At 38.2% G+C, this 20,472-nt stretch overlaps 2 protein-coding genes across 3 annotated transcripts; both read left to right on the plus strand.

Annotated features, from left to right (window-relative positions):
- The first annotated feature begins 1,015 nt into the window (after window positions 1-1,015).
- LOC121767506 lies at window positions 1,016-3,415 on the plus strand. Of its 2 annotated transcripts, none has more exons than XM_042163789.1 (5): window positions 1,016-1,152; window positions 1,304-2,187; window positions 2,349-2,402; window positions 2,526-2,698; window positions 3,109-3,415. In XM_042163789.1, the coding sequence occupies exons 2-5, from the start codon at window positions 1,377-1,379 to the stop codon at window positions 3,196-3,198; spliced, it is 1,128 nt and encodes a 375-aa protein (XP_042019723.1). In that variant the 5' UTR covers window positions 1,016-1,152; window positions 1,304-1,376; the 3' UTR covers window positions 3,199-3,415. The 2 variants fall into 2 exon arrangements, with proteins under 2 accessions (XP_042019723.1, XP_042019722.1); XM_042163788.1 differs by having other exon boundaries at window positions 1,030-1,213.
- A 9,120-nt stretch (window positions 3,416-12,535) lies between these two features.
- LOC121767138 (ethylene-responsive transcription factor RAP2-13-like) lies at window positions 12,536-14,025 on the plus strand. The gene has a single exon (XM_042163336.1). It carries the CDS (start codon window positions 12,877-12,879, stop codon window positions 13,588-13,590), a length of 714 nt encoding a protein of 237 aa, XP_042019270.1. The 5' UTR covers window positions 12,536-12,876; the 3' UTR covers window positions 13,591-14,025.
- Window positions 14,026-20,472: the final 6,447 nt, after the last annotated feature.

Here is a 20,472-nt window from a genome sequence, read left to right on the forward strand (position 1 = left end):
TAAACCTTTCTTATGTATTTTGTTTTTATTCGCTGCATTTTCTTTTCTAAATTTGTTGTTTTAGCAAACACATTAGTCCTATGCAAAAAACTCTGTTTTTATACATATAAAATCTTATCCTACACTATCCAAAGGGGCTTAAATTCTTGAATGCTTGACCTTTATAAAAAGTAAACCACATTTTTACAATGCATTCAACTCTATTGAACCTTATCTTAGCCGTGAGCCAGCCAGTTCAAAGATTTTCTGCGCCACCCTCGGAGGGGTCGAAAGCAGTCTTCAGGTTCATTACAGCTCGGAAACGTACCTAAATAAGCTTCCAATCAGAGTCACAAGAACTTTCACCAGCCGATTTTCTTTCTTCTATGTCGGCCTCAACTTCAACGAAGGAAGGAGAGGAGAGAGATGAGAGAGAAGAACAGATAGAATTTTAATTTTTGAATTTCTTATATTCTTTTTAATTTTTTTAAATAATTAATTAAACACTAATTTAGTCAAAATATCACTAATTTGGCATTGATTGTCAGTTTTGACGGAATCGTTAAAAAAATGACCAATCAGACGACAATTTCGTTTGTTTAGGACCCGATTTTCAAAAAGTGAATGATTTGAACCAAATTCGTATTTCGGCCATATGTTTAGAACCAATTTTGACATTTACTCAAAACTATACTACCATTATTATATTAGTATTAATGTACAAAGAAAAAAAAATATGACATCTTTTATGAGATAATGAAAAATAAAAGTGTGACATCTATCAAAATAAAAAGTTAAACTTTAAGTATTAAAAATCGACTTGCAGACTAACATTGAGCTCCGCAACATGGACAACTCCGAATCCCGAACCCCTTCCCTTGTCAAGTCTCCCACCCTACCCGGGACCTCTTCCACCGACTGCACCCCTCCGAGCTATCCGGGCCGCACCCCTATGTGGTGTGTGGTTTGCCCTAACAAGAATGAGAAAAAATTAAAAAAAAGTTTGCCAAATCCCTCAAAGAGCGCGCCCAAATTTCGCAATTCAAAAGATTAAGGCGGGTTTCCTCATTCTCTCTCTACCCTTCTTGACTCTTCACAATTTCCCACTGCTCCTCTTTTTCTCCAATTGAGGAAACCCGCTGCAGCTCAATCGCCATATAACTCTTCTTCAAGGTCAGTAATTATCAACGACGCCTTCTTCTTAGCTCTAATTTCGTTTTCACAGTTATTCTAGGTAAATTTGTCTCTCTTTCTGCTCTCATTCTAGTTGACCTAACTCTAGTGATGTGTGCGAAATTATTGTCATTACTATTCGTTTTTCTAGGTTTGTGAATTGGGATGCTGAGAATTCGTTGAGGTTCGGAAATTTTCGGAAATTAGGTTGTGAAATTTTTATTATGGCTGAAGGGAGTGGATCTCGTGGGCAGAGTAGGTCGAGGCCAGCTCTAGGTGACGTCACGAACCGGATTGGTAAAAGGGGGTTTTCAGCGAGGGAGAAAGGTGAAGGAAGAGGTTTCGATTTCAGTGGTAAAGATACAGTTAAGAGGATTTGTGTTTCGCCCCGGCCGTGTTCTGGTCTCTCCAAAATACCATTTGAAAACAGAGAGGGTAATTTGAAGGGGGGGAATGATGTAATAGGTAGCTTCAAATTTAATGATGGTGGTGAGAAAGGCAAGATTTTGGATCCTAGGGGAGGAAATGTTGTTAATGTGAGTATTAATGAGTTGGATTATATTGATGATGATGGGTCGAGTAACGGTTGTGATGGAGTAGCTGGTTTAAATTGCTTAGATCCTGATTTGGAAAATCTTGAAGGAGAGGAGGGTTTGAATTCCGTGGATGGTTGCAGCCCTTTAGACTCGTTGAAGGAAAACAAGATTTTTGGAACTGCTGATGAGCTTGGTGAGAGTTCTCATGCTGACACTTCGTGGACAGTGAGTGAAACTGGTGTCGATTTTCTCCATGATGGGGAAGAGAACATAAGTCTGGAAGGGACTCAGGGTGAACATAATCATTTGGATGATCATAATGCTGATAATTTTGTCGTCAGTCAGTCAGGATCTGTTGATTTCACGGCCCTGCCTCAGTCTCAGGAATCGAGAGTGTTTGGAATAGATAAAGGCAAGAAATTGGAGGAGGATGAATGTGCTCTTATGACCGGAGGGAGTAAAGCTATCAATGCTTGCTCTTGCTCTTTTTGCTCAAAAGGTTTGGCACCAGTTATTTTGCTTTATGGTTTTGTATGCAGTGAGTTTTAATAATTTTGCGACGTTCTTTTAGGAATGTAGCTTTGCTTAATGCTTAGTGTGCTGATCTTTTAGTTTTAACAAATTGCTATCTAAGTCTGGGCACTTTGTTTCGATAACCAGCTCAATATTTATGGTTGGACCTCCATCAGAAGGACATTAAGGCTCGATTATCAGGTTAGTCGCTTAAACAACATAGTGTTAATGAAATGTCATCGTTTTAGTAAAAACAACAGCCAGTCATATTTTTGCAATCTACTTCAATTTTTTGGAAATTTCAACTGTTTCGAACTTTCTTAGCATTGAAAAAGAGTCAGAAAGATGCTAGCATATTGGCTGAAAGAAGTAGCAGGATGAAGGTCAATGAGAAACATGGTGGTGATAGCTCTAAGTTGGAATCTCATCTGATGAATCAGTGGAGATCTCTCTTTCAGCATATGTCGGACATATGGGCCGCAGAAACTAGTCAGCTTGTAAGCCCCCTTCATATTTTTTCCTTATCCGGTCTTTGACCAAAGCCTTTTCAGTGAGTTATAAACATACGTTACAAGGCGTGCTGCATTTTCTGAAAGTGTGAGGACGCTCGACATATGAAATGATTATTTGATGTTTTGAATCCAAAATATTGGTGTTTTTGTACTCCATTAATCATTAACATTATTCATTGTTTAAAAATCATCACTTATTATGGAAAAACAAAGTGGAAATACTAGAGTGGCATCTTATAACTCTTGAAACTATACTTATAGACTTTGTTTTAGGTTATTTTCTGCCTGTGGCTGATGTATGTATGTAGCATTATGGCTGTTTTAGGTTTCATAAGTTATTTACTTATCGAAACTGTGAAAGCTGGTATCGAGTAATAATCCATTGCCTGTTGCAGGAAGCTAGTCTATTGCCACTGAACAATCTAAGAGACAAATGCAAAGTGGAGATGGAGTTGAATAATGCTAAGCTGCCAGAAAAGCATTAAGCCTGTTATGGAGACTCGAAATTTCTGTGAGATGAGTTTTTTTTTTTAAATCTTGTGCCTATCATTTATTACCTATATCAACATTATTCTTGCACTTTAGATAGGAATTTTGTTGTACTTCTATATGTAAACGTACTAAAATATCTTCGTTGTTGTTTCTATCATTATTCAGTAAGTTTTATCTGGAATACTCGTACAATCGATTAAAGTTGGTGAATACCCATCTTCATGTTACTTTCATGTCCTATAAGTTAGGTTGAACCTCCATAAATTGTGCTGGAAAAGTTCAGTCATAAAATCGGAATCTTTCTCCAGTTGATTCATCTCACTGGAAGCGATTCCCCATTCTCAACTGCAGAACTAGATCTTTCAACCGTAGTCGACTCTTGATTTGCAAAACTGTGGCAAAGGCATTGGAGAAGATTCGAACTTCTAACCTTAGAGGAGGCAAAGCTTTAACCTCAACTTGTAACTACTAAGTGTAAGTTTATTTATTTGGATCACTTGCTAGGCTAATCATATTTAGATATGGATTATTGACCTTTTTTCATAGGCATAAGTCATAACTAGACTGATAAGACTCATAGAAGGGGCCTAGAGATTTTATAATATAGTAAGCTTTCACTTTCAAGATTGTATAGATTAGTTTAAGTGTTGACTTTGGATCAAATAATTGAAGCTCCACTAGAAGTTTACACATAGTTGTGTCCCTCTCGTAAGGTCACCCCAATATTATAAACAAAATAGTAAGAAATATTTATATAAAAGTCACCATACTACATATGCAAGGCCCTAATCAAATGACTAATGACTATAGATCGAACCTATCCTATTTTTACAGTATGATGGTTGGCTGTTCATGGCCTGGCTATACCTACCGTTTCTTTTTTGGGGACAATATCAACACTGCAGTTCATCCAACGATATTATTATTATTATTATAAATATAAAATAGTTTATGTAATTTTTATTATTCCCTTCGTCCCATTTTAAGTGGAGCATTTCTATTCCGGCACGAGATTTTATGTAGTACTTACTCCCTCCGTCCCGGACTACTTGCACTTATTTCCTTTCCGGGCGTCCCAAGTTATTTGCACTCTTTCCATTTTTAGTAAAAATTATCACCTACAGCCGCAATTGTTGACTTTGCTATACACTCATTCCTTAATCTCCGTGCCGAAAAGGAAATGTGCGAGTAGTCCGGGACGGAGGGAGTATTGTTTTGTGAATTAAGTAGAGAGAATAAAGAGAGAAGGAAAAAGTAGAAAGAGTGATGTTTCTATTTTTTTTAAATGTGTCATTTAGAGTGTGACATTCTAAAAAGGAAAATAGTTCACTTAGAATGAGACGAAAAGAGTATATTAGAAAGAAAATATGGATTACTACTAGTATTTTATTAGGATTTGTTTGGGCTATGGATGGTAGTCGAAATTATATTAAAGTGTAGATTATGTATGTGACTAGATGAATAATATTTTATTAAAAAATAAAATTACTAAGTTGGATTGGATGAGGGACATTTAATCCATGTTTAATTTGACTTTTGTGATGATGAGGCAGATAAATGTGCGCTATCAACCATCACTAACATCTCAACTCAATTGTTATATATTCCCAACTAAATAAACTTTTCCTTTTATTATCATTAGTTGAAGCAAATACAATAATTTCTGTTTGGCGATAAGGACATTCAAAGCAGAAACAGAGTCAAATTTGATTGAAGTGTTTTTGTAATTTTTCGAATTTTGTACGAGTATTATTTGATTCAGACATAAACCATTTGAAATTGTGGTGATAGATTAACTGATGCTGCTCGCATTGCAAAAAGGTCAATTCAAATATACGTTGTTGACGGTTTGTTTGTTTTGATAAAAATATATATGCATCAAATAATTATTCCATGGATTCGACCATCGCCTTATCATGAGTTTATTTTGTGTGGTTTAGGTACAAAATTTGTTTCTTGGTGAGAAAATTTGGAGAAAGTAATGGCCTTGTTTGAAGCATAAAAACCATAATTCGTTTGTATACATTAAAACGTGACTGACTATTTTTTTTGGTACTGGGAGAGTATTATTAACTAAGTAAATTGTGTCTGGACAAACAATTAGTTCCATCAATCTGATTAATGATCTAATTATACTCAATCACATGTTCTCAGATTTGGCCAAATGTTTTAAATTAGGACGAGGGTATTTATGTCGAATTTTCCCAACATCCATAAATTAATCACTGTTTTAACTTTGAGAAGAACTCACTGATATGAAATTTTGACTGTGGGTTCTTTTTAGATTAAAAGTATTTAATTTCGTAGATTAATAGGCTCTTAAACTATATTTATAAGTTGATATGTTTCAGCAACCACTTATTAACACCTCAGTTTACTTTGGCAATATGCCTATTTTGTAACTTCAATTTTGAGCTACAATTTTTTTAGTACAAGACTTCTTGGTAACTTATACTTGCCACATTTCATTACTGCGAATTAGGCAAAAGAAGTCTCTCTTTTAATATTAAATGCACGACTAATCAAAATTAAATATAATTAAAAAATATATACTCCAGTAAAAAAAATAGTTTTTTGCATGAAAAATAACAAAATGCATGTGAATTGAAAGGACAACGCTTGTTCTTGTCACATGGATGCCCACAGAAATTTATTTAAGTTGATTAAACTTAGTTAAATATATTTGCACATGCTCCTCTATTTTTTATACATCTTCAATTACATGGTTTTTATTGATTATTTATTATAAGTTGTACGCATTTAAACCATATTATCAGATTGTAGAAAACCCGCAGACAAAAACACTGATGCCCGGCTAATAAATAATTTTAATTAAATTTTACGTAATTCACTAACCTTTACTATTTCGAGCTTGAAATTTTAACTTATTTAAGATACACAAAATTTTCGCCGATTCTGGTTTTGTACCTTATTGAATTTTGTTCTCAAATATACAGATTTAAAAATATTGTTTGTAATTTCCTTATAATGATTTCATTTTTCGAAGAAATGAAGCTTATTTGAATCATTTCACAGTCAATATTGTTGATGTTGAAAAGGGTGTAATTTTGTTTTATGCAACCAATAACGATTATAAACTAATTTTCTGATGACCAGGACTTAATTTGGCCAAGAATATACAATAGCCAATGTAAAAATTTTATATTCTTGAGGCGGGCATAATATTTGGAAAAAGTAAATAAAATTTCTGAAAGAAACTTTAAATTAGTTCGGATACAATATCATTTTTTTGAAAAAGGTAATAGTGGCTGCAACGTAGATTAGATACAGATGGCTCTCTCTTTTCTGGTTTGACCACAGGTGTATTGAATCTAATCCTGCTTGATCGGGTTTGCGGATTAAGACCGAAAATCTCCCGCGATGCACTTAACTAATTTAACAAAAATAATAATACTCCTATTGATGACCAATATAATTGATTAATTAGGTCAAAATTAAGTTTTTCGGTTAAAATTTACTAAAATGCATCAATATGTAACATCTTGGTCCAAAGCCATTAGATATAATATTTTAATTAAAATTACTAATTATTTGTATTTTGTCACCTTCAACTACAAAGTTACTAAGTCATATTAGTAAGATGTAAATTTGCTATATACTAACACCATTCATTTTCAAAACTCCTCTTCTAGTTTGCAAAAAACATAGAGTAAAGAAAGGGGTAAACACTATAAAACTCCTCTACACATGCACTTAGGATATCACCAAAATAAAGATTAAAATAATATTTTTTGCATTAGATTGAACATATGATCATGTTTCGTGGCCCACCTCGTTTGTTGTTACATAAACAAGAAACAATGAACCTAGCAATCCTCTGTTTTTGCAGCCGAAATCAATAGTTAATAAAGTCCAAATTTTTATTTTGTGAGTTGGTATGGATAAGAATGATAATTAAGGAAATTATATCCCCAGTTTCCACGACCATGTTAGTACCATGAGCCACCAATACATTATTTTTCATTCAAAAAATGTTTTATCGAGGGCATCAGCAGTGGGGCGCCCTAAGGCGCGCCACGTCATCAGTTTTATCCTCCTTCCCCCACCTGCAGTGGGGCGCCCTAAGGCGCGCCCTATGGTGCGCCACATCATCATTTTATTGTTTTGTTTAATTAATTTAAATGTTTACAAATAACAAGTAACGAGTAAATAAAAAACGTCAAAATAACAAATGGCGACGCATTAATAAAAAAAGTTACACCATTCAACTTTAAAAAAAAAACAACTAAGTCGGTGCAATTCCCAACTTCCGACACAGCTCATCGATTAACGCCCGGAGATATTCGGCTTCGTCGGGGTCGGTACACTTCTTGAGGGCCTTGTGCGTCTGCAATAACGTCATCGCCATCGACGCTGTTGCCAACGACTCAAACGCGGTGGCCGTCTGGGTCGGGAGCGTTTCCGGGAACGGAGATGGGTTTGCAGCGGTCGAGGATGAGGTCGCGGCCGCCTTCCCCTTGGCCTTCGCAGCCTTGACGTCGGGAGGACACCGGTGTGCCGGAACTCCCTTCATCCACGTACGTCCGGTTGAGGTCAACCGGGTGATTGCCGCTACCGCTGCTCGTGTAATCACCAGCTTCGGTGGTCTTCGTCCTCTTCGACGCACCAGTGTACAGAATTCCACCTTGGAACTTCTGCTTGTCCCTCAAGAGCGCCCAGATGGTCTCGTGCTTGAAGTCGCCGTACATCGACCGGTACGACAACAGCGCTTTAGCGCGCACGTCGCTCAAGCTCTCGCCGCTCCCCTGTGCCCGCGTGAACTTCTCGAACTCCGCCGCGTACAAGTTCACTTGCTTCTTCACTTGATCCCAGTGCTTGAGGAGTTGCTCACGTTTGCGCTTGTACGCGGTCGGCGGCTTGGCCTCATTGTAGAGGCCGGCGATGCGCTCCCAGTACGCGACCTGCCTATGGTTGTTCGCGAAAATCGGGTTTCGTCGTCGGTGTAGTTCGTACGCCCGGGGGAGTACTCATCGCAATTTCTGGGAGACGGCAACTTCTGCGCCCGCTGCCGGTTCCGCTTCTTTTTGGCTGGGGCGGAAGTGGTCGCGGCGGGTTCGGGATCAGCCGCTGCGGCGTTACGGCGGGAGGGAGCGCTTGGTCGGTTTGGAGACGGCTCCATGTCAGACAACCCGTACGATTTCGTACTGAAATCGGGATCGTACTAGGTGTCGGCGACGAACGAACGATATTCACCGGGTTCTGTACCCGGCCAACGCGCCTCTCCGCTAAACATAGGTGATAAGGCTAATTTCATGCATCGGTCTAGGGGTTCATTTCATGAAATTGCTGGGTCTAACGCATTGAATTAAGTCAGGTATGTGAAGTTTTTCGCCAGATCCAGGAAAAGAAGAGGACGCTTGCATGGTCCTAGGAAACTGGCGAAAGGGTGAACAATTGGAAGAAAATTGCTAGACGGAGGAAGCCTCGGAGGTGAAGGGTAGAATAGGGATTTCTACGAAAACTCTAGAAGGCTATGTCCACATCTATAAAAGGGAGAAGCATGCAGGCTGGAGGGACCTTCTCAGTGGAGGCCTCACTAACAGCTCCTTGCTCGATTCACCTTTCCACACACTTGACTCTGAATTTGCGAGAGATTCCAGTTAGCACTTGGCTGGTGGTTCACGTTTAGCTTTCCGACAATGGTTCGAGGGTTGTAACACCGTCCTAGTTCAAGGGCGAAGAAACAATTTACATTTCCGTTGCTATCTACACTGATTCCGCCGAGCTTCGCTGTTCGAAGCTCGGATTTGTTTTGACAACCAATATTTCCTGTTTTATTTCAGATTTTACTTCTGCTTATGTCTATTGTGTTCATTTCTGGTTTGCTGGTTGAGTTCGATTGATTTCGAGTTAGGATTGTCGGAGTTAGTTATTTTTGCAGTTGGTTCTGATTTATTGCCGATACTTGTTGTTTGGATCTGAAGAATGGTTTTGCTTTTTGGATGAATCGGAGGTTGGGTTTTGCTGGAGTTTGTGATTTGTTGCAGATTGTTCATGATTGATTGAGATCGGAGTAGATCTGTGAAAATCGGAGTTATGGCGTTGGTTTTGCTGTTTGTTGGGTTCGGATGGCTTGGATCCGGAGTGGATTAAGCGTCCGACGTAATCTGAGAAGGAGTACTTGATTTCCATGCCTAGTTTACGTATTTACATTTCATTTCGCCTAGTTTACGTAGATCTGTCGTATCTTCGAGTTATTGTAAGTTTCCGTCGCCCAAATCTGTTTATTATGTTTGAATCTGGGTATTTCCTCTGTTTTCTCCACTTGCGAATCTGAATTAGTTAGAAAAGTGCATGAAGATTGTTAGCTGCAGCCTTACCGTACGTTGTCAGGCTTGGCTTTCATGGTCCCCACTTTTTATTTCCTTTGTCTAGTGGTTATCGGTAGTTATGTACTCGGTCTAGGAATTGTTTAACTTTTTCTGCCTGTTACTTGGTTTAAGAGTCCTTTGTTCTTCGGTCTAGTATTTACGTTTTGTGCCTAGGTCTAGTAGTAGTTAAAATCTCAACCCCTTTTGCGTGGCAGCAGCCATTTTGTCCAAATTCTCTCAATACTAGCCTACGAATCCATCTCTGTGGGATCGACTCCACTTCCCTATACTAATCCATAGTATTCGGGTTGAGGAAATTTAATTGTTGAAGGAGAGTCGTGAGTGCCCAACGACCGAAGCGCCATTCGATCCCTCGAGTTACTGGACCCTGTGATTCAGTTAATTCGGAGAAGCGTGGTGTCTCGACCTAGCAGTTGCTCAGATCGATTTTTGCAAGCGCACAACTCACTAGACTTTTCGTCCTTCAATAGGACTATTAGGACTTGAATCCATTTCGTAGTAATTATGTAAATGTAATAAGTTTCGAAAGTGAAATCGTGAAATGAAATTACAAATGAACTCTATTTATAAAAAAATGAAACCGCGTGTCATCGTCCGCGTCGATCGTCCGCGTAGCCCACAGTGGGCCGGACGATGGCCTATCGTCCGCGGCCATCGTCCGCGTAGGCCGCAATGGGGCGGACGATGGGCATCGTCCGCGCTATACTCCGCGCCCTTAGTATAGGGCGCGACGATCGTCCGCGACCTATGTCACGCACCCGCAATGGGGCGAACGATCGTCCGCCCCATTGCGGCGGACGATGGGCATCAATGGGGCGGACGATGGCGCGGACGATGGGCATCGTCCGTGCTATACTCCGCGCCCTTAGTATAGGGCGCAACGATCGTCCGCGGCCTATGTCACGCACCCGCAATGGGGCGAACGATCGTCCGCCCCATTGCGGGTGCAACCGATGGCGGGCGCGGACGATGCGCGCCATCGGGCGTGCCATCGTCCGCCTCATTGCGGATGGCCTAACATGATTATTTATGATAAGAGTAGAAATGAGACTAATAGAAATTAAAAAATGATAAGAATTTTTGATAAATATAAATGCGATTACTTTTTATAAATTGGTAAAAAAAATTGAAATTGAGATTATTTTTCATTGATATGAAACATAATGTTTAATAAAATTAGAATTTTAGTTTGGCAAGTATTTGATTTCGAGCATTATTTACGTTAAATTTATGAATGTTTGTATTTTCAAGATGTGTAAGACTCAATACCATGGGCTTAAAAATACAATATAATGCTTTTTATATAAAAACACAAGAATGATTAATCCAAATAAAAGCTCATCAACCGAGGCATGCTCTTACTCTACGTAAGACAAAAACGAATTAAACCCTCAAAATAAAAACATATTCTCCGTCTTCTGAAATGAAAATTATTTTATTTTGGTTCGTCTTTTAAATATAAAAACTTTCTATTTTAAGATGGGGTGAGACCCTTTCTCTCCAGTTCTACTAGTAATACTTCAATTACTTTTTCTTTCTATTTCTCTTTTGTTTTACCAATTATAAATTAAAACATGTACCGCTTCAAAAGTTTATATTTTTAAAAGACGGATGAATATTATTTTATACATCTCATCATTGTAACACCCCAAAATGATCCTAGACGGAATTTACATTCTGATTAGGAATAACGAGTGGTTTAATAAATTGTTGCCAAGTATCCTAATAATGCCATATACGATTGACATGGTATGATCCTCGCCCTATACGGGCTATACGACGTTGCTATTTGAGCTATATGTTGATGGTTCATGTACTCATGTTCATTTTCGAGCATGCTAGGGGGCTATATGATATGATCTGGTTTCAATATGACGTGATCTAGTTTCTATATTGTGATCTAATTGTTGTACGATATGATTTTACTGCTATATGTGATGTTAGTGATTGATATAGGATGATATCTGAAATTAAATGTGGCTATATAGTGTAAAATTGATAAACATGGATTTTGCATGTTTTTATGCTTAGATTTGACTCGTTTTGAATGTCAATTATACAAAATATATTCTGTATTCTCATTATTTCTACATTTTGGTATTTGACATGTTTGTTAAGAATTGACATATTAAGAATTAGAAACTGTACAAAATAGCTGAAATTGAAGTCCGGACACAACGGAGGATCTCAACAGTCCACTTATATCAAGTCACCGGCCGCGGAGTGCATAAGCGAGCGCTAAAGGTCCAGCGGCCCGTTTCGATAAGCGCATGAGCCAAGACCTCTCGCCCAACAGTCAAAAAAAAAAATATAAAAAAAAAAAAAAAAAAGACCTCTCGCCCAACAGTCCGCCAAAGAAAAGTCAACGTCACTGAGATTGACACGGAGACTCCAAAGAGAAGTTCATGACCTGCTGACATGCGATCACCGGTCTGCTAAATTTATGCGTATGTACACCAATCTTAGTTCGAACCATTCTTTCTGGAAATGTCGATTTCCAATTAGTCTTTAATATACTCCCTCTGTCCTATTAAAGATGACCCACTTTCCTTTGTAGTTTGCCCCAACCAAGATGTCCCATTATTAAAATTGGAAACACCTTTATCTCTACTTTATTCTTTTTTTCTTACTTTACTCTCCTAACACAACCCACAAAATAAAACTGCGTAAAATCATATGCCGCCCAAAGAATGAGTCATATTCCTTGAGACAAAGGGAGTATATCATTCTCTTCATTCTCGAGAGAACTTTACGTGAGTGTGTTGTACGCCTTAGTTGGAGGCATGCATGAATATAAGGTATGACTATCTAATTCTCTATCCAATCACAAATCGTCACGTATCACACCCACTTACACATGCCCCCAGTCCACGTGTCATTCCGTCATGGGTAATAAGAACCTGAGACGAGTGTGTGTATATAATTATTAAAAAAAAAGAGAGGAAGAGAGGGAGAGAGTAAGAGAGAGGCGTCATGCCTATAAAAGCACACCATTGCACTATAGTTGGAAAATAAAAATTCATCGAGTCTTAATGCTCTAAGCGTTTAAACAAAAGATTCATTCTCATCTCGCCCTATCTTTCAAGAATCTGATCGTATTTTTCTGGGCTTCATCATATCCCAATTTCAAACTGTATTTTCTTTAAATCGGGGTGAGTTAGAATATAGATCACATGTTATTTGTGTAAAGATTTCATTTTTATTCGTTACAAAACGGGTGTGCTCAAAAACTGTTTGATCAATTGCCCCAATCGAAACTTTTTAACTCTGTTTTCTGCAAAAACAATCTTGAATCATCTCTTTTCTCGATACAAATCCATGGCGGCAGCTATCAATACATATAACTCCGGAAACAGTCAAGTTTTCTACGCAGATTCCTGCAGAGAAGAGCTTATGCAAGCACTCCAACCTTTTATGAAAACTTCTCCTTCTCCTTCTCCTTCTCCAAACACTTTCTCCCAAATCCTCCAAAATCAGAGCCAATTCTCAGGCTTTCTCGGGCCGAAGCCCGCCCCGATGAAGCAGCCCCCGAAGCCCGCGAAGCTCTACCGAGGGGTGAGGCAGAGGCACTGGGGCAAATGGGTCGCCGAAATCAGACTCCCCAAAAACAGAACACGCCTCTGGCTTGGCACCTTCGACACGGCCAAGGAGGCCGCCTTGGCCTACGACAAGGCGGCCTTCAAGCTCCGAGGGGAATTCGCGAGGCCGAATTTCCCTCACCTCAAGCACCACGAATTCAAACCCTTGCATTCATCAGTTGATGCAAAGCTTCAAGCTATCTGTGATGGCATGGCAGAGTTTCAGAAACAGGGGAAAACAGAGCATAGCTGTCATTTTTCGACAGAAACCGATGCCTCCCGCCTCCTGCTGAGTGTGAAATTGGAGGCCTTACCGTCGGAGGAGGTGGCGTCTCTCTCGCCGGAACCGGACGCTGCTTTCTTGGACTTCTTCTCAGAGCCTTCTTTTGGTGAATGTAATAATTTGCTTCTTGAGAAATACCCTTCAGTTGAGATAGATTGGGCTTCCCTCTAAGGCTGAGGAAAATTAGTTTTTATTTTTAGATTTGTGGCATTCTGCAATGAAGTTTTTGGCATGTGCAGATTTTGTTCATGAATCTTGTTTTGTGTAATAGTTCAAAATGTTAGATGATCTCAATCTTGGTCTGCAAGTGAAATATTTTCCATGTATGGGATCCCCAGCTCTGCAAAATGCCATGGCATGGGATGTTGTGGTGAATCAAACCATTCATTTTTTAAATGAAAAATAATAATACAAGTAGGGGAAATTAATTTGTGGTGTAGATCACCACGTCATCCCCTGCTGTGGCATTTTACATATCAGGGGATCCCATTCCTTTTTAGATTTTGTTGCTTGTACCACCTCTTTTCTACCACTTAATTAAGGAAACTTCCTCTGTAAAATTCTAGCTATTATCTTTGCTAGTTTATTGATGTTTAATTGTCGTAATATTTTCATGTCAAGTTTCGTACTTGATGTTATGACCGTCCACTGCACATTAGTTAGTTTATTGATGTTTAATTATCGTAATATTTTTATGTCATGTCTCGTACTTGCTGTTAGGACCGTTGACTGCACATTAGTTTGATATTGTACGCTTTGGGTCAAGTCCGCATGAATTTATTTTTGGATCACTTCCTAAAGGCCACAAATTAATTGTGGTTGGACTACACTAATATACTATTTCAACTTGTTCTCCGATATGGTATGAGTTTGCAACCCAATACTTGCATGTAAATTTAACACTATGTAATTGAATTTAAATGGTGGTTGGAGTCTTTTTAAATTTTGTAGTTACATTTTGAGTCATTTTTGTATGTAATAAGAAGAGGGTGCTGTGAATTATTAGGATGATTTAATTGCAATAGGCTGTTTATGAGTGCCAAAGGGCAGTTAGAGAATAATTAACTACAAGAAAATAAATTTTCCATTGAAAATGACTGTTTTGTGGAGTATATATACTAATGGCTTGAGTAGTTTATGAAGAGCCACCATCTTAATAATTTGAAGTCTCTTTCGCAATCTTAAATAATCGATTATTTTAAGATATGCTTTTATGTAAATTGTAAATCTATCTGTGACCTAATCAAGAAAATGAGTGACAATTTGGAGTTTTTGGTAATGTTCAATAATCTTTTTGAAATATATTTATCTTTCCCTTTTCTTGTTATGTTTTGTTTAATCTTATCACGTTTAATTATTGAAAAATTTGGGAATTAAGTGGTGATTCGAAAGACTGGTGTTTTTGGATGGATTAGTGCAATTTGTACATTTGTGGCAAGTTGGAGTTGGCTATACGATTCTGATAAAGGAAGTGCATATTTTTGTATATTTCAATCAATTTATTTTTGTTTATTATCCACTAGTTATCTATTTTAATCACATAAATAATAAATATGAAGAGCAAGCCATATCCTAACTACAAAGGAATATTTCGTTTTAATTTTCTCGTGTTGTTAAACTTTACTACAGTTTATATCAATGTTTTACAAACCGGACCGGCAAGCGAACCGGCAACATTACTGGTTCACGGTTCAACCGGTCGAACCACTAGTCTAACCGTTTTACTGTTGCAAATATATATAAAAATATATTAAATTTAGTAAATGATTTACAATTAATAATATATCACAAAACATTAAACCTTATAGATAATTAGTGATGTATAAATATAAATAATATTAAAATTTAGTAAATATATTCAGATATATATATTTAATATTAGTTAGTCTAGATAAAAAATTTAATATTTCATGTATTAAAATAGATAATGTTTATATTAATTTAAGAAAATTTATTTCGTAAAATAATATATAATTAAATACGAATTAAGTACTTATTAATTAATTTAGATAAGATTATTCATTAATGTCGATAGCTAGGGTATATAAATTAAGTATGTAATATAAAAAATTTATTTATAGTAAATAATGAATCTTATATGGTACTAATAATAATATAGGTGGTAAGTAGAGCATCATTAAAATATAAATGATGATAATTATATATATTATAATTAACAATTATATTAAAGAACAATAAAATTAAAATGAATTATTAGTTTTTGTAGATAAAATTAATGGTTAATGTATAAAAATATTTAATGTTCAAATTGTTTAATGAGTTCATGTGGTGGAGTGGTAGGGGTCTTCTTAACTAGAAGAGAGGTCATGAGTTCAACCTCTACAAACAACAAATTTTAAAAAATTTTGAAAAAAAATAGAAAACCGGTTTCCGGTTCATGGTCCAACCGGTCCGACCGGCCGGTTCCACCAGTTCGCGGCGGTTCCATGCAGTGGTGGTTTAAAGGGGTGAACCGGACCGGACTACCTACCGGTTCGTGGTCCGACCGGTCGAACCGGCCGGTCCGCTTTGGTTTTTAAAACATTGGTTTATATAATGAAAGGAAAATATATTAGTTATTCCAAAGAACACATTAAAAGATTCATATTTTTATGTTGTAAATATGCATAAAGAGAAAATGACAAAAAAAATGTATCTTCGATTTTGACACGAGACATGGAATATAATTATTTGAATTGTTAATGTGTATAACATGGCAAGTGAAAATCAAATCTTAGAGGCACCTTATCATTACTTGAAAAAAGATTGTGAGAAAGGAATTTGGAGGCCACCACTTTTCATCTCTTATGTCCAATCATTTCAGGTTTATCAAATAGTATTCTTATATTATTCTTATCAACCATAAAAGTTATCAATTCATTAAAAAAACAAGGATATTGATCCCTAAAATCTTAGTCTTATTATAAGTGATGATTTTCTTTTGTAAATGAATTTTCAGAAAATTATATTTATTGAGTTAAGTAGAGAAAATAAAGTAAGAAAGAGACAAAAGTAGAAGACATAAAGAGAGAATAAAGTAAAAGAGAGAATAAAGTAAGAGAAATGAAATAAAAGAAGAAAGATAAATGTATTCTTTTGTTGAAAAAGGAATCAATAATCACTTATGGTAGGACAACTCCAAATGCAAAGTTGATCACTTAGAGTGTCCACACTAAGAAGACCATGCCCAAGCCCAAGCCACAAAAACTTGCCCAGAGCCAAGAAAACTTGTCCAGGGCCACAAAAAAACTTGTCCACCCTAATAGTGGACAAGCCAAAGCCACAAATCTAATTATTTTTTCAATTCAAGGTATATTTTAATTTAATTAGAATAAAAATTATCGGACTATAATAATTAGAAAAATACGCATAATTCAATAAAAAAAATTAAAATCAAATCTTCGTTGTATTATAGAAAGAGGAAAATTATACAACGAAAATTATCGAGATCACACAAACAACACCGCGAACGCAAATCACGATGTGCCCCCTCCCCTACGTGCTCTGAGCTCTTCAACCAAATCAGCCTGCAATGTCGTATGTCTTGTTTCCCTCCGCATATCGGTGAACCGTTGGATCAAGTATTGATTAGTGTACGTGGTACACCCATCTGCAGGGGGGCGGTGGCAATACCGTGACTTGTATTAGCACCCTCTTCCGGTGCCCAGCGCTCTGCAGCAAATCCTTCATCATCTATTATCATATTGTGCAATATGATACATGCATACATGATGATCATTTTCGTGCCAAACTCGTGTCGGGCACCGTAAAATGGCCCATCGCGCTTGGAGCACGCCAAAAGCTCGCTCAACATCCTTCCTAGCACTCTCTTGTTTTCGCGCGAAATAGGATTGCCTCACCCCAACCGGTTGCCGGATCGTCTTGACAAACACTGGCCAACTAGGGTATATCCTATCGGCCAAATAGTATGCCCTGTTGTACTGCGTGCCTGGCCACGAATCTGACCTCCGAACCCTTACCCCGACACTCGTCATTGAAGAGATGAGACAACTGTAGAACGTTGATGTCGTTGCTCGACTCTGCGACACCAAAATACGCATGCCAGATTTGCAACCGGTAGTCAGCAACGGTTTCCAGGATCATCGAGGGGTATTTTCCTTTGAATCCAGAGTGAATTGCCCCTTCCAAGCCACCGGGCAGTTCCTCCACTCCCAGTGGATGCAATCGATGCTGCCCAACATCCCTGGAAAATTGTGCACCCTCCCCTGCATATCTATCAATCTCTGGCATTCATCGACATTGGGCTTCCGTAGATACTCCGAACCAAAGATGGCTTGGATGCCCCTACAAAACTGCCTCAGCACCTGTAGGGTAGTCGTTTCACCCATATCACCATATATGGGTATTCGTCCAACATGTCACGGGCCCGACATAGGCAAGCTGCCTAATTGCAGCGGTACACTTCTAATACGTTGACAATCCGAGCCGGCTGTTGGCATCACGTCGGAGGGTGAAGCACCCGTACCTCCCTGCCAATGACGTCGCTATATAGTGAAGAGTCGTTGTGACATTCTGAATTGCCGATGAAAAATCTCTGGTGGATAACGGGGGTTATCGCCAAAGTAGTCTTCCATCAGCCGCCGGTCGGACCCGACATGGTCACGGCTGATTGTCCACCGATGATGGATCAGCCGAGGGACCGCCGCTACCGCCGCCGCTACCGCCGCCGCTTCCTCCTCAGCTTCACATTGCACCTCTTCAACCAGTTCATCGAACGCCCCATCGATCATTTGTTGATACTCATCGTCGGTATTCATTTTTTGAAAGTAGAATAGATATAAATTGAAAAGAGTGGAGATTGCAATGGGGTGAAAAAATTGAGAGGAATGGGTATATTTATAGGAAATAAATAAGAAAATAAAAAATAATAAAAACTTTCGCAGAGCCGCGGCTCTTGGCCGCCACAATAGGGCGCCGCGGCCTGCGGCCAAGAGCCGAGTCCATGCCGACTAGCTACTCAGCGTGCCCATGTCTTCCCCCCGCCATGTCCTCCCTTGTTCACAGCTATAGGGAGCCGCAGCCCAGCCGCGTACTCGGGCGGAAGCCGCGGCTCTCTATTGTGAACACTCTTATAGTGGTATATTTTAGTTATATTTTTCATGAATTTTAAAATTGGTCTAAAATATCACAAACTTTATATTTCGTTTGTTATTTCTCATGGCAGGTCAATCACTAAATATCCGACTAACGTACATGCCATGTTTTATCTTACCAGGCACAACTAAATTAATGTGGTATTCCATGTGACTTTTTATCCTATTTGCGATGAACTTTAAAAATGGTCTAAAATATACATGTTTCGCAGTTGCCTCACGCATAATAAGTTTTTGCTGAAAATATCTTATTCAGGTTGGATTGAGAAATAACAATCAAAATGTAATGTTTGTGATATTTTAGACCAATTGTAAAATTCATGAGAAATATTAAAATTTGGTCAAAGTTGTTAGTTTTTGAGACTCAATATCCCTATAAATATACTCCATATTTGTGATGAAGGATTTGATAATAATGATAAATAACTAATTAATAAAAAGAAAAAGACAATTCTTTGGTCAACTAGAATCAATCAAAGACGAGCATTTGGAAATCTTTAAACCCTCAGAAGATTCTCATAGAAAACGTTAAAAAAGTTTTCTTTAATGTTAAAAGGCTTTTGATATGAAGTTAAAAGATGGTCAAAAATAAATAAAAGAACATCTTGTAAGATAGAGTGATTCCCTAGAATTGATGGAAGAAAAGGAATTAACCAACTTGATCACCCCAACTTGTGAGGTGGATTACTCTTTTCCTACGTACATAAGCCAAGAATATTACTTTTTCATAACAGAATGAAATATTAAGGAACAAATACGATTCTTTATTTTAAAAAGGTATTTTTATCTCTCAATCTTCCTCGTCATTGTAGGGATCCTTCTTACAAGAGATAAACAATACCGGATGTAATACAACCTAAGAAGGAAGAACTAAAACTGAAAAGTACAATGAAATCGTAACTGTAAACTGGAAATAAACTTAGCCGAGTCGAGGAGACCTCTTTCCGCAAGACGAGATACGCCCCGGTAGTGCTCTCGGTTTGGCGTGTCGTCCCCAAAGATAAAACAGCTACGTCTCTGATGAAGCAGCACCGCAATCAACAGAGCTTCGGCGAACTGGATGGAGGAGAGGGCAGAGCTTTCGGAATGAAAAGACTATGCAGAGAGTATGATGCTTGAATGTATGTTCTGATTATCTTTGATGCAATGAATGACTAGCCTATTTATAGCCTAGTCCACTGCAGGGGTTAACTCAGCCTTCATGGCTGTTATCATGGCTCATTATGGGGGGGCTGTAACCGCCGGCCGTTACGACTTTGAAAGCTAGAGTGGTCGACGTTGAATCTAGACGCTGTACACGCCCTAGTTCAACCCCGTCACATGTGGACTTCGTGAAGCGACTTGATCAAGACACTAATCAAGCCATCGCTCAAGGCGCAACAGACCGACTTGATCAGGCTGCTGATCAAGGCGCTGCATGTCAAGTTGATCAGGCTGCAGCCCAAAACTGAGGTGGTCCAAAACATTAAGTCTGGATCCAGGGACAAGCCCAAGAACCAAGACCAAGACCAAGACCAAGGGCTCGGGCACGGCTCGGCTCGGCGCGCGTGTGGGCTCTTTCACCCATCTTAGTCCACGATAATTACTAAGTGTAATTAGTCAATTAATAAATACACATTTAAAGATGTGTGTCATCTCCTATGTGAGATAATTAACACTAGTTAATTACTCCCTACACTTTCAACTCATAGCTTTATCAAAAGCTACAATGTGACCAACTTTTATCCACTATTTCTCACTCACCGGGAATAGGATTTGAGAAAGTGAATATACTACGGTCATCTATGCGAAACGTAGATCGACGCTATATCATTTAATTTTCCAAAATTAAATGTCTCATCACATTTATTATTGGTCAAACTTCATTGACCGGACATCTTAAATTCAAGATTCCAACAGTCATTACATGTAAACTTGTATTAATACATAAAAGCAATCC

This window comes from Salvia splendens, chromosome 15 (assembly GCF_004379255.2).
Source record: "Salvia splendens isolate huo1 chromosome 15, SspV2, whole genome shotgun sequence".
In the NCBI taxonomy this organism is placed as follows: Eukaryota; Viridiplantae; Streptophyta; class Magnoliopsida; order Lamiales; family Lamiaceae; genus Salvia; species Salvia splendens.